This window comes from Salmo trutta, chromosome 4 (assembly GCF_901001165.1).
Source record: "Salmo trutta chromosome 4, fSalTru1.1, whole genome shotgun sequence".
NCBI classification, from domain to species: domain Eukaryota; kingdom Metazoa; phylum Chordata; class Actinopteri; order Salmoniformes; family Salmonidae; genus Salmo; species Salmo trutta.
The window spans coordinates 11,276,580-11,291,643 of NC_042960.1; the positions used below are offsets into that span (position 1 = coordinate 11,276,580).

The window sequence follows — 15,064 nt, forward strand, 5'->3', positions numbered from 1 at the left end:
GGAGAACCAGATCCAGACAGAGTTGAACCAGAGCTGAACAACCCATTAAAATGGATGCCGATCAGCCACCCCGACCGGCTCTGTCTGCTTCACATTATGGCAAGGACGCCTGCGCACGTATTCTTAAAATGTCTCAGTGTAGTAGTGCTGATCTAGAATCAGGTGTGTCTTTTAGAACATAATAATTACGATTATAAGAATAGGGAGGACCTGATCCTAGACCAGCACTCCTACTCTGAGACGCTATATGAATACAGCCCTGAAACCTGTAAGAAATTGCAGCCGCCCCATGTCTGCTTCACATTACGGGAGGATGCCTTGTGCCTTGGCTCTGTATCATTCCACTGAGCGACCCCGTGTTTATTTAAGAGAAAAAAAGAGCCACATTAAAAACAGTGGGATAGTGGAATAGCAGCGCCTGATGCTTCCAAGCTGTTGCATGGGAGAAGTGTGTAGGGAGTGTTTTTTAAGGAGTGAATGATGGCAGGGGTAGTAAATAGTGATGGAGGGATTCCTGTTGTTCTCTTAGTACATAAACGACATGTCCCTGGCCTTTATCTCTCTCTCTCTCTCTCTCTCTCTCTCTCTCTCTCTCTCTCTCTCTCTCTCTCTCTCTCTCTTCAATTTAAGGGATTTATTAGCATGGGAAACATATGTTAACATTGCCAAAGCAAGTGAAGTAGATCATAAACATAAGTGAAATAAACAATAAACATGAACAGTTAACATTACACTCACAGAAGTTCCAAAATAATACTGTCTATATACAGTGTTGTAACAATGTGCAAATAGTTTCTCTCTCTCTCCCTCTCCCCCTCTCGCTCTTACCTTGTTTCTGTCCCCCTTGCTTCACTGCTTGCACTCCCTACCCCACCCTCCTCTTTCTCTCTATGTTTGTTGTCTCTCTCTCTCTCTCTCCTCTCCTGTCCTCCTTCCCTCTCTCACGCTGTAAGGCATTGATCTACGTGTTCATGCTGAATGACATGTGACATAAATGAGCAGAGTGTGTTGCTCAGACCTCTGTGGTACCAGATGGCCTTACCTAGAAAGAGGGGACAAACACCGCCTGAGGTGGCTGGCTGAAGCCAGCGCCCCTGTGGGAGCTGGCGGAGGGGGGTGGTTTGTAGACAGGAGGGCAGCAGGGTTGTGTGTGTCCTGTGGAGCAGGGGGCAGAGTGTCCCTGAGGTGAAGCAGCAGGCTTTCTCAGGCGCCTCTCTGAGGTCACCCCGTAAACAGCCCTGGGGAGAACACACACATTCTAGACACACACACAGTTCATTGCTGATGAGGTGTTTCACAGGTATCACGATTGCATCTTTTCATCATAGTGAAGACTGAAAGAACATGGAGAAGGGAACTAATAGAACAAGAATCAGCTTACATCAGCAGCAGCTGGGGTTGCCAGTTGACGTGTGTGTGTGTGTGTGTGTGTGTGTGTGTGTGTGTGTGTGTGTGTGTGTGTGTGTGTGTGTGTGTGTGTGTGTGTGTGTGTGTGTGTGTGTGTGTGTGTGTGCGTGTGCGTGTGTGACTGTGTGTGTGTGTGTGTGTGTTGGCATAGATAATGTACTTACATGCGAAACAGTCCTGGCTGTCACAGGAGTGGATTTTCCTGCTCTGCTGTTCCACTGTAAAACCACAGTAACTCTACAGCTCTCTCTCTCTCTCTCACCTGTTTAAAACCCCTTCACTTCAGCTGGCCCGCGGGTTTAGCAAGTGTGTGTTTACTTAGTATTTTCTAATGACAGTTGAGTGACTTGGACCTAATTAGATTTGTTGCAGCGTTCATTGGCGTCAGTTATGAACACACACAAGTACAATGAAAGGTTTTAGTGGTTGTTAATTTGGGTATTTTTGTAGTTTGGGTGTTTTCCATCAGGTGGGGCAACGGACAGCATCTCTGCTTCCTATAATCTCTGTGATCAAAATCCAACTGTTAGTTTCCATGAAAAGAGACGAGGATAAGAAGACAAATGAAAGAAAGAAATCCAGGGTAAAGCAGGACAGACATTTATATGAACCAGCAGCATTTCATTTCATTGTAAGAACACACGATTTCAACTCTGCCTCGAAGCACACAGTATGTCTATTTATTTTGCCTTTATTTAACTAGGCAAGTCAGTTAAGAACAAATTCTTATTTACAATGACGGCCTAACCCGGACGACGCTGGGCCAATTGCGCGCCGCCCTACGGGACTCCCAATCACAGCCGGTTGTGATACAGCCTGGATTCGAACCTGGGTGTCTGTAGTGACGCCTCTAGCACTGAGATGCGGTGCCTTAGACCGCTGCACCACTCGGGACCCGAAATGTGTCAATGCATAGCTATCAATTATTGAAACATCTCCCATGAAATGTTGTTGAAGTATAACTGTGTAGCTACGGTACTCTCTCCTGTCTGTGTTTCTGACTGTAGTACAAATGATATCATCTTCGCTAATGTTATTATGTGAACACATTACCATAATAGTGGTGCAGACACAGTGTTCTTTTAGCGTTTAAAACTCTGGCTCCAGTCATTGGACCAAAGCACTTTTTAATTAGGAATTTAATGACCAATAATGCACTTGATCAGCCAGACCTAATTTCATTTAGACTCAGACAAATCAGATGAACGTTGTCACTCTCTTTTGTGTCACCGGAGGGGGGCAAATTGGTCACATTTACCCATTTCGGCTTTGAATGAATAATTGTTTTCAGTGATTAAATCCGTTTTAGTGTAATGTTTTGACAATTTAAATACGTATAATGTTGAGAGGAGACGTTAATAATGCTTTCTCTGTATAAAATCCGACACATTAGTATTAAGTCAAGCAGAAAATTATTGTAAACATTGAAGAAAATGATATTATCCAATAAAGTAATCTGTGTTTGATAAACCTATTACTAATGACTGTGTGCAAAAATTATATATATGTATATATGTGTGTGTGTGTACTCACCTGGTAAAATAACGGTAATATATATATATATATTACCGTTATTTTACCAGGTGAGTTGACTGAGAACATTCTCATTTACAGCAACGACCTGGGGAATAGTTATGAGACAACAAATGTGTGTGAATTGAAATGATTTATGTCACACTACTAGCAGTGGAGTGCTGGATTGGCTCAGCTGAGGATGTGAAGCTAGGGGCCGTGAGGGGCCATGTAAGGGGCCCTACCAGGGGGGCCATGGTGTGAGAATCAGAGCTGCAGCTGCCCTGCCTAGTGTGGCTGGTAGGTGACAAAATGCTAATGCTAATTTCAGCCCTGGTCTGTCTAACTGACTGATCCTGACAGATCACCACACTGCTGCGGATCTGATTCACACACTAAGTCTCATTCCCCCATAAGCACTTCTCACAGCTCAGTCACCTCTCCTCCTCTCCCTCCCTCCCTCCCTCCGTTACTCGTTCACTCACTCTGCCCTCCTGTCTGCCTCAGTACATTTTTACGAAACTATAAACCAGCAGTGTGAGGAGCCGTCTTTCTCTGTCGCTCGCTCTCCGTCTCTCCCTCTCCTTCCCTCTCTCTTCCTCTCCTCATACGGTATCTGGAAAATCAGTATTAATATTCATGAATGATAGTTTGTCGTTGTTGGGGCTGCTGATATGCCACCGCCGTAGACTTATTTGTCTATTGAAGATGACCACGAAAAACGTAGACCAAAAACGTAGGAATCAATCAATCTGCCATCATTAATACAATCTAAAAATGCAATGATTGATTATTGAAATATTGAAATAGCATGGGCGAATGAGAGAAACAAATTCATCCAATTTAACGGCAACAATAAGGCAGGCACTAGGGATGGGGGTGTGAGCATTTGGGTCTGAGCAGATGAGAATTTAGTCGTTGTTGTGTGTATTTGTCTGTAAGTTGCTGTTCGTATGTGTATGTTTGTATTTGGTGCGTGGAATAAAAAAAATGAAAAAGACAAATAAAAAATGAAGATGACCATGAGGTGGGACAGCCGACAGCGCCCAGGGCATGGCAGGGAAACCCCCTAAAAGTCACCCAAGCCAACCCTTACTCTGTCTATCCACTGCCATGCTTAGGAAGACCTAATAACACACACAGTTGTGTGGGGGAAAAGCAAATGATGCTGTCAACCTTTTTAACCAGGAGAGGCAGCCTGGCATACCTTAACGTTACCCTTTAAATAACACCCGTTCTCTCTTTGTCATCTGTTCAATTCCTCCTGATAGTGAGGAGAGAGAGAAGGCAGAGAAAGGCTGATATTCTACTCTTCTGATCAGAAGCAAAGCCCTATCAAATCTGTTTTATGTTTTGCCTGATTACCGTTAGTTAGTTTTTCTCCATTATGTTTTTCCAGGTTTCTATTTTCCCCTGTTTTGGTTTTTTAAGCTCTCAAAGTCCCACTTTAAAAAAAAATAGAAATACAACTAAATTGGATGTTGTAAATCCACAACAGGATACCCCTCTTTCAATTTACATTTGTGGGTGTAATTACCCTTTAATTCCAGTGTGCACCTAGCAAGAGGCAGTGGTTTAGCAGTATTTTTGTAGAGTACATGTGATGGTAGAGTTTGATTAACAAATACCCACTGGATTGATGCAAATAATCATGATATCATTCTGCCTGGTAAGCATAGGCTATTTTGTAATTAACAGTTACAGGAAATACAAATCACTGATGAATTATTTTCATGTCTTATGATAAACTTGGGCAAATTAATACATGTTCAGTACATTTAGTTGATTCCCTACTAAGTTCAATACATTTTTTGAATATTCATGAAATCCGTTTTAATGTCTGGATTCCGTGATTCCGTCTGTGTTCTCGGCATCGCAGATTTTATAGGCCCGTAGAAGCACCTCTCCCCATTTCATTAGGGAGAATCTACCTTCTAAACCTCCCAACTGCCTCCCTCGCTTTGCTATCACGAGTTTAGAAAACTGACGCAGGAAAACCTTATCAAGAAATATGTTGTTAACTTAAAAAAAAAAAAGACGGATGAAGTCAGAAAAAATATATATGTTTGACAAAGAGCAGCCATGCGCAATCTCTGGGAGACCTCCAGAAAAGGGCCAGCCAAGATTCCCAAATTAAAATGGCCGCAATGATCAGAACGCAAAATTAGAAGCAGAGAGAAAGTTTTTTGGCTAATAAACATTTGAAAAGTACACCCGGGGGGACTACATGCAATGGTTATTACTCTGACACACACACACACACACACACACACACACACACACACACACACACACACAAGAACACAAGAATGTTGTTTTATTTTTTGTTCTCAGGATGTTGTCTGTAGATTTGATTAATTCTCGATGGCAGCAGGGCTTAATGAAAGATTGAAAATGCTTTCCCCTTCCTCGTTCCTCTTTGATACACACGCACACACACGCGCACACACGCGCACACATGCACACGCACGTTATGCTTTGCTTTCAGTTAGGCCTTTTTATCTAATGGATGTGTCGTGCTTATCAGCAACTCTGGACACATACCAGATCAGGGGGACGGGAGTAATCAATTAAGTGACCCTCTCCCCGCCTCCGTGGCTTTTTCTCCCTCTCCCACTCCCCTCTCACCCCTGTCCTCCCTACTTCAGTTCCTAAAGGCTGTATCCTGCCTGCCTCTCCTCACTCCGATGCACTCAGGCCCTGCTGAGACACACACACACACACACACACACACACACTAGCACTGCTGAACACTCCAGAAGGTGGGGAGGATTTAAGGATCCCGGGAAGATTAAGTGCACAGCTTAGCGCTATCTGACCGCTGTGTCTCACACTTTTCCTTTCATTTTCTTCCCCTCCCTCCCTCTCTCTTTCCCTGTCTTCCCTCTCTCTTCCCCTCCCTCCCTCTCTCTTTCCCTGTCCTCCCTCTCTCCAGGTAGCCGAGCCTAAGCGGAGCGGGTTGGGCGGACCCTCCCTCCTCCCCCCCCATCCTCCTCCTCCAGCATCCCGGTCCGTGCCGTGTTTGTGTCTATCCGCCGGGGTCGGCGAAGCATGCTGGCAGTATGGACGTGAAGGAACGCAGGCCCTACTGCTCGCTGACCAAGAGCAGGCGCGACAAGGAGCGGCGCTACACGGGCTCGTCCGGCGACAGCGAGGAGTGCGGCAGCAGCGGCCCGGGACCGAGGGTACCCACCCAGAAGTCGTACAGCTCCAGCGAGACGCTCAAGGCCTTCGACCACCAGGACTCCTCCAGACTATTGTACAGCAGCAGAGTGAAGGAGATGGTGCACCGTGAACAGGACGAGTACACCCGACAAGGTACTAGTTAGCCTAGTTAGTTATCCCCCTGCCGTTGTGCCTTTGAGCAAGGCACCTAGCATGCTCTAGGGGCGCTGCCGTGCGTCTGACCATGTAGGCAGTGCTTGAGGTGGGCCTGGTACCTACCGGTACAGAGTATCCTCCGGCACCTCCATGTTTTATACCACCTTGACTATTGGCTCTAAAATATGATCACCAGTACTGTAAAATGTAAATATGATCACCAGGACTGTAAAATGTAAATATGATCACCAGTACTGTAAAATGTAAATATGATCACCAGGACTGTAAAATTAAATTGAGTACCAGTACCTTTGTCATTCCACTTCAAGCTGTCCGTAGGTTTTACTCTGTAGTCACGGCCAGCTGTACCTGCTTGAACTCTTCCTTAGGTTGGCCCCAAAGAGGTGAAGTATCTGTTTACCTCACGTGGGCCCCCTCCATGTTGACTTATGCCACCGAGCTGGGCCGAGGCTCAAATGTTTACCTTAGATAAGGGATAAGGGCTGACTACTTCAGATTTAAAGTGCGTTCAAGGCCGCAACTCAGCCCTATCAGGAATCAGTTTCTGTGGATAAGGGACGAGGTGTAATTACGTTTTACAGTGCACTTATGTCATGAAGAAAACATGTTCTAGCTACGGTTTCAATCCAAAAAGTAAAAATGTCATTACCTCTCTCGTTGGTATCTCACTAGGTACTTGTCCTCTAGCTCAGTTGGTAGTAGAGCACAGTGACGGCGGGATAGTGGGTTCGACTCTACTCGTGTGTCAAAACGTATGTATGCATGCATGACTATAGGTGGCTTCGGATTAAAAGGTCTCTGCTAAATGGTACATAATAGCTGCTGGGTTAGTGTTGAACATGAACACTGGGGCTTGTCTTGCTGATAAGGAGCTCCAGGGGTAATGTGTGGACAGATAGATGGGGGTATTGGGGTAAGGAAAGGGGTAACATTCCGGGTAGGTTAGGGCTGTGTATGACATCCTCCCCATATTAACAGACATGAGGCAGATGGGGGTGGCAGGTAGCTTCCAGGTTAGCGTGTTGGGCCAGTAACCCAAAGTTTGTTTTGTTTTATTTCACCTTTATTTAACCAGGTATGCCAGTTGAGAACAAGTTCTCATTTACAACTGCGACTTAAGGTGCTGACAAGGTAAAACATTTACATTTTTGCTGTGCCCTTGAGCAAGTCTAATTGCTCCAGGGGCGCTGTACAATGGCGACCCACTTTTGTGTAACAGAACAAATATAAGCAACCCCCCAAATTACTTTAGCGACACCCTCTCTGCCTCTCGCTGGCAGAGCTAGTCCCCTAAGTGGGCCACTCGGTCACTAGACTTGTTGAGTTGTTGGGCCACAGCCATCGCTAGACAGACTTAAGAACTTAATGTTTAACTACTCGACAAAGCCTCTTGGCTAAGCACCTCTTTCTGTCTCCTCGACCACTAACTCGCTGTAACTTCCCTCATAGGAGCTTATGGTGACACTATGCTAAGCTAATATAGCTAGCACCGTTTGTTTATTCTGTATATTAATATGGTGACACCATAGAAATAGAAGGAGTAGAACGGGTTTTGAACCTATTTGACCATTCTATTTATTCAAATTCTATGGGTTTGACGTTGACCTAAATTATTTGGTCACTTCAGAAATAATAGCGGGACAGTATTCATTTGTGAAACTTAATGGACTAAAGCTGGAATAATTAGAATTGTTGCCCATCAGTGATAAAATAAAAAACAGGGATTTTTGTCATTATTAGATTTTATAACGCACAGCGAGCGCATAGATTTGAAACTGTTTTGAACTCGTGACATTAACTGGTTTGTGGAAAGATGGAGGCAAAGCCTTTTACCAGGTCCGTCCATATTTTCTATAAACATAACAAAAGTACTTTGAAGTTCATTACCAGTTCATTGATTGTTCCTCCACTCCAATTAAGAATTCATAAATATTGGAGAGAAAAAAGGTAATGACTTTAATTATCTTATCATGTACATTTTCATTGCCACACTAATTGGCGTTCATTTAAAATTAATATAATTTTAATTGAACTGCAGTGACTATCTTAGTTATGTCCGTAATTAACAAGCCTTTGTAGTCACTTTTATTCCTAGATTAAAGATTGCTCCAGACAGTATTTTATTCACAGTCAATATTTAATCCTTCGTATAATGTAAATGATCTTGGAGGGAATTTGGAAGATTTTTCATTTTTTTGATCGACCAATGATTTGACCGTGCTGTGAAAGTTCTAGGTTCTACTACCACGTGGGGCATGGCATGCATCAGAACCAATTCAGAATGAGGAGGACTTATATATAGCTTGAGAACAACATTTTAATATTTGAATCTAAATGTAGTTAAATAATACTCTACCCTAAATGAGATAAAGCATGTATTTGTCTGAATCTTGGACCCTTAAATATTTCAATATTTTCAAACGAAAGAAGCCCTAGTTGTTGTCACTGATAAAGTCATTTTACCTAGGCCTACGGAATATAAAGCAGTTGCCTCTCATTGAGATACATTTATTACGTTTATATTACAGTCATTTTCATAACTGCAAAAGTAGTGCGGCGTTAAACACTTTCCATTATCCCAAAAAGACCGAGTATTTACTAGTCTAAACTGGAAGAACATGTTATCAGAGTGAATGTATACTAATCTAATAAGGATTCAAAAGTAATATAATAACTTATTACTGAAGCAAAAACTATCGCTAAATACGGTCACTAAATGATATACGATAATCACTAAATAGCGGCAGGAATAATATTTTTTACAAACATTTCACAGCATTTATATGTAAAAATAAATATATATATATGTTCAGGCATGTTATTAGCCAGCCCGTTCCTATCACCACGGCAGCTAAACCCACTGAATGGAATGCAGTCTAAATCTAAATGTAGGTGTGACATAAATGTCTTTAAGCGAGAGAAAAGAGTTTAGCTTTGCAGGAAATCATTAACGTTGGTTAAAAAAGGAACTAAATGAATTATGTATCACAGACTCTATTTTTAATTGGATCATGTTTAAAAATTCCCTAACATAAAATGCAAGCCACTTCAATTGTAGTAGAATGGTTAATAGGCCTAAAATGAATTATACAGTGTATTGTTGGCTGTAGTCATAGAGATCCTATACAATTATATAGTATTTTAATTCCTAATTCTATGCCTGTAGTTGTGTTGGCATATGAGGACCCAGATAATGAAATAGTTCATTTTGATCCATGGTTACTATGTCTTGTACAATTTGTAACAAATGTAGGAATTTCTCTCAGATATTTCTAAGAAGTTATTTGTTATTTGTTCTATGACATATTCTGAATTTTTATATTTATGTTGAGAAAATATTTAAATCTGTAAAACTTTTGTAATCTGTAAAACAACTAAAACTATAATATTTATGCACGTTATTATTAATAATACAAATATGATTATGTCATTGTTTTATTAGGATTAATTGTATTATGTTGTATGTTTTGATTCATTATTAGTTCTGTATAAGTTAAAGTACATGTATAGCCAGTATATGTCAGACATAACGGCCTTAATGTGGAACACTTCCTTAACTCCACCCTGATGACTTCATACGGTTGTTGACGGCTGTTGTTGCTGTTTGTCTTGTTGCGGTGGCGGCGTCGCCTTTGAAGTAGGGACTTTACGCTTTCAAGGCCTTGAGATATTTATGAAATCACCAAACAGATTGGAAGTGCCTTAGCTACCAGTCTATCTGCCAGGACAACATAACAGAGTAGAGCAGCCACCATCTTCTCTCCCATCTGCACCACATTACCCCTCCCCGAGAACACACATGCACGTGCGCACCCGCACACAAACACACACACACACACACACCATATTCCGTCTGCCTGCAAGAGGAAGACACTTTTACCAAGTCTCTGTACTCTACACTTGGGATATTTATCTGTTATACATTTAACAATATTTTGCCAAATATTCTCAGATTAATTTGGGGGGGTTCAATGAATGGTTGCCATAGAGATAGCAGTAATTTGATTATTTCTGTATTTATTTGATGTTATACTGCTTAGTTAAGCTACTGTACCTTGTTACTTATGTTTTTTTGTGATGTAAATGAATTGTGCCTGGATTGTTTACTAGAATACTAGTGGGTCTTGAATTCCCTTCAGCCTACATAATGTTACCGCATTAGATATAACCAAAGTACAGCCACATATGAGACCAATCATTAACACAGCTACCTTTGCCAAATATTCATTTATTTAGCTTTCTTTCTTTCTTTCTCACTCACTCTGTCTCTCTGAGATGATAAATTGCAGACAGTATGTGTATTTGCTTCATGCGTTGTAAATTATTGCTGTGTACCCAGAGGCCCTCCATTGATGTTTGCCGTTTCCTACGCGCCAGCCAACATTAGTAACCCGCAAGTAATGCGTTTATAGGGCATTTATCGATGGGCCTTGCGGGCCTGGCGCTCTGCCCTCCTGCACTGAAACAGTGGCTAACCCAGTGGGCCGTTCCAAGGTGCTCTTTGTTGTTGGCTTTTGCTTTAGCGTTATACAGTTTGTTAGCACTCCCCACTGGGCACAGACGTCAATTCAACGTCTATTCCACCACGTCGATTCAATCAGTTTGTGCCCAGTGGGCCAGCACCGAAGTGCCCTTTATGGTTTGGCTTTATGTTAGCATGGTTCGAACCTTGTTTTTGTCATGCTAACGAGTTCAGCTTGAGCTGCGGAATGCGTTCTGCTCTGCCTAAGCAAAGTGGGCTGTATCATAGCATGCTATTTTCCGCTACAGCATTAGGCCTATGTGTTGTTTCAGTTGTGTTTCAGCGATGATATGTTTCGCTTTAGGAGACTATAGATTCCCCTTCGGACGTTTTGTTTTGCGTTGGATATTTCTTTAGCGTTTGGCTCGCTCCATCAACGCGGTATAAATTGCCTTTAGCAAGTCGTGTTTCACTGAAGTATGTATCGTTTTAGTTGTTTCGTCATGCTTTACTTCAGTCTTTAGGGCAGTGGGTAGACTGGCAGATTTTTATCAGAGCGGATGGTCGTGTGGCCTGAACATAATTACCATAATGGGTCGAACACTGCAAATTGATGACAACTAAGCCCTAAAAGAGATTGGATTTGAAATAACAATCCTTTCATACCTTGATGACATTGAGACACGATCACATATGTCCCTTCTATTCGTGGCAATGCTAAAGGAACAGATTTGCTAAATTAAACTAGTTTTGATCTGAATTACTGGTGATTTTAGTCTTCAGGGGGACCCATAAAATAAAAGTTGAGGGTGTCTCCCTCCGTTTTGATAATGAGAGTTTTCCATTAGGGCGTTGGTCCTATGCTGCTGAAAAGATGGGGGGTTTTGCTAACTGCTAGCATGTTTTCACGGGATCTGTTTGAGCAAGGCGAGATGCAGAATCACTCATCTTAATCATATAATCATTCACTTTTGGGATGCAAGATTTGTAGATCAGTGATTCTGCGTAGTACTACTGCAATGTAGTAGATCCCAAACATGCATTGCGTCTGTGCTAACGCTGTTAGCTAGTCAGGCCTGGTCGTGGTAAGACACAACGGTCGGGGTGCTGGGAGTCCAGCGTGGGATCCTGGGTAACAGAATGTTAAGCCCCTGCAGTTATCTGAGAGTCAGATGAAACCTGATAGTCCATTTTATGTACGTCTAGGAGCCAGCGCTGTTTACAGAAGCTGTGTTTTCACTGGGGATTTCAGGTCAGTTGATACTGCACCCCGCCAACCCCCATCACGAAAAAAAATTCAGCACAGGATTTATTTGTATTTTCTCGCTCTCTCTCTTTCTTTTCAAGCCCATGCAGGATCTTTTCATTACTCAACACCTCTAGTCCAAATGACTCCCCAGATGCTAGCTAGGCCCCATTTACCTGTCAGCTTCTATTTTGTTAGCACCTGGGAGATAGCTCTCCCCCTTCTCTTCTCTGTGGCGTCCCAAATGGCACCCTATTCCCTATATAGTGCACTACTTTTGACCAGAGCCCTATGGGTCCTGGTCAAAAGTATTACACCCTATGTATTGCCTATATAGCTCCCGAGTGGTGCAGCAGTATAAGGCACTGCATCGCAGTGCTTGAGGCGTCACTACAGACCCTGGTTCGATCCCGGGCTGTATCACAACCGGCCGTGATCGGGAATCCCATAAGGTGGCGCACAATTGGCCCAGCGTCGTCCGGGTTAGGGCAGGGTTTGGCCGGGGTAGGCAGTCATTGTAAATACGAATTTTTTCTTAACTGACTTGCATAGTTAACTAAAAACTAAAATATAGTGCACTTGGAACGCAGCCCTCTTCTCTCCTGACTGTCTATATATCTGTCACGTGTGCTCCCTCTCTGGCCTCTAGGTTACCAGGCTGCTTGTTATGGCACACACCTGTCACCATCGTTACAGAATGACGCCTCACCAAAGGGAAGCATCAGGGAGTTTTTTTGTTTTTGTGTTGGAGGTGATGTCAGGTCCGGGTGTCAGAACCGGAGCTACCTGGGAGGCCTTAGCCGGTTTGTCAGATTCCCATGCCTCGGAGGGTTCGACGGGTTCTCATGCCTCAGTGGATTCGATAGTCTCCCAAGCCTCAGCTGGGTGAACAGGTTCCCGTGCCTCGACCGAGGCAACCGGTGATGTCTCAGCTGGCTCATCAGGCTCTCACTCCTCAGCTGCTTCGTCAGGTCTCTGCGCCGCAGCGGAGGCGACCGGTCCGCTCCTGATCCTCGGGATCGTCCCTGTGGCTGGAGCCGAATGCGCAGGGGAGGGGGTACTGTCACGTGTGCTCCCTCTCCGGCCTCTATGTCACCAGGCTGCTCTATCTATCTATCTATATATACAAAAGTATGTGGACACCCCTTCAAATTAGTGGATTCGGCTATTTCAGCCACACCCAAATGCTGACAGGTGTATAAAATCGTGCACACCGCCATGCAATCTCCATAGACAAACATGCCCCCCCAGAAATGGTTTGTCGAGATCGGTGTTGGAGGAACTTGACTGGCCTGCACAAAGCCCTGACCTCAACCCCATTGTACACCTTTGGAATCAATTGGAACGCTGACTGCGAGCCAGGTCTAATTGCCCAACATCAGTGCCCGACCTCACTAATGCTTTTGTGGCTGAATGGAAGCAAGTCTCCGAAGCAATGTTCCAACATCTAGTGGAAAGCCTTCCCAGAAGAGGGGAGGCTGTTATAGCAGCAAAGGGGGGGACCAACTCCATATTAACGCCCATGATATTGGAAGGAGATGTTTGACAAGCAGGTGTCCACATAAATTTGGTAATGTAGTGTATCTATCTATACAGAACAAAAAACTCAACATGTAAAGTGTTGATCCCATTTTCATAAGCTGAAATAAAAGATCCCATACATTTTCCATATGCACAAAAAGCTTATTTCGCTCAAATTTTGTGCACAGATTTGTTCACTTCCTTGTTACTGAGCATTTCTAATTTGCCAAGATAATCTACCCACCTGAGAGGTGTGGCATATCAAGAAGCTGATTAAACAGCATGATCTTTACAAAGGTGCACCTTGTGCTGCGGCCAACAAAAGGCCACTCTAAAATGTGCAGTTTTGTTACACATGGAGCTGATATGTGTGCAATTGGCATGCTGACTGCAGGAATGTCCACCAGAGTCGTTTTAGAGAATTTTACAGTACGTCTAACCGGCCTCACAACCACAGACCACGTGTAACCACGCCAGCCCAGGATCTCCACATCTGGCCTCTTCACCTGCAGGATTGTCTGAGACCAAACTCCCAGACAGCTGATGAAACCGTGGGTTTGCACAACCGAAGAATTTCTGCACAAACTGTCAGAAACCGTCTCAGGGAAGTTCACCTGCGTGTTCCTTGTCCTCACCAGGGTCTTGACTTGACTGCAGTTCGGCGTCGTGACCGACTTCAGTGGGCAAATGCTCACCTTCAATGGCCACTGGCACACTGGAGAAGTGTGCTCTTCACGGATGAATCCCAGTTTCAACTGTACTGGGCATTGTGTGGCGTTGTGTGGGCTAGCAGTTTGCTGATGTCAACGTTGTGAACAGAGTGCCCCATGGTGGGGTTGTGGTATGGGCAGGCATAAACTATGGACAAAGAACTATGATCCACGCCCCTACCCTGTTTTAAAAGGTATTTGTCACCAACAGATGCATATCTGTATTCCCAGTCATGTGAAATCCATAGATTATGACCTAATGACTTTATTTCAATTGACTGATTTCCTTAATATGAACTGTAACTCAGTAAAATCTTGAAAATTGTTGCATGTTGCGTTTATATTCTTGCTCAGTTTATTTAGCCATCTATCTATCCATCTCCCACTGGGCAAATACTGTACAAATAAGGCTGGGGAAGGAGGGGGGGGGGTCTCTCTGTCCGGTTCTCAGTGTTAGGATGGATCTGAGGGTCTGGAGGTCAGAGGGGGGGTTGGGGCGATATTAGGGCTGAGAATTGCCAGGGACCTCACGTATTGTATTGTGATTCGATACTGTGATTTTGTTGTGATTTGATGTTCCAAACATTGATCACTATTATGTCTGCTGCAGAGAATCAAGAGAGAGCAGGAGAAAACACGTTGATCAGTCATGAAGTTACGATTTGGTGCAGCCAGCTAGCGTCAAAATAATATTGTGATAGTCAAAACGATACGATGTGATATATGCTCACAAGTAATATCCCGATATGTAACGGTATAGATCCCCCCCCCCCCATCACTAGGAGATAGGGCCAGGAAGAGGTTTTAATGTGACTGATCTGTTAGTGACAGGGTTCAAGGTGTTTTTGCTTTACTGCCAGTCTC

The 15,064-nt window shown here is 43.6% G+C and overlaps 1 protein-coding gene across 1 annotated transcript in view; it reads left to right on the forward strand.

Annotated features, from left to right (window-relative positions):
* The window catches only part of LOC115191587 (teneurin-3-like), a 100,494-nt gene that overhangs the window by 81,697 nt on the left and 3,733 nt on the right, over nt 1-15,064 (forward strand). The window contains exon 2 of the mRNA XM_029749375.1: nt 5,855-6,237. Within this exon, the coding sequence (XP_029605235.1) occupies nt 5,982-6,237 (256 nt within the window). The 5' untranslated portion in view covers nt 5,855-5,981. The remainder of the gene's footprint in view (nt 1-5,854; nt 6,238-15,064) is intronic.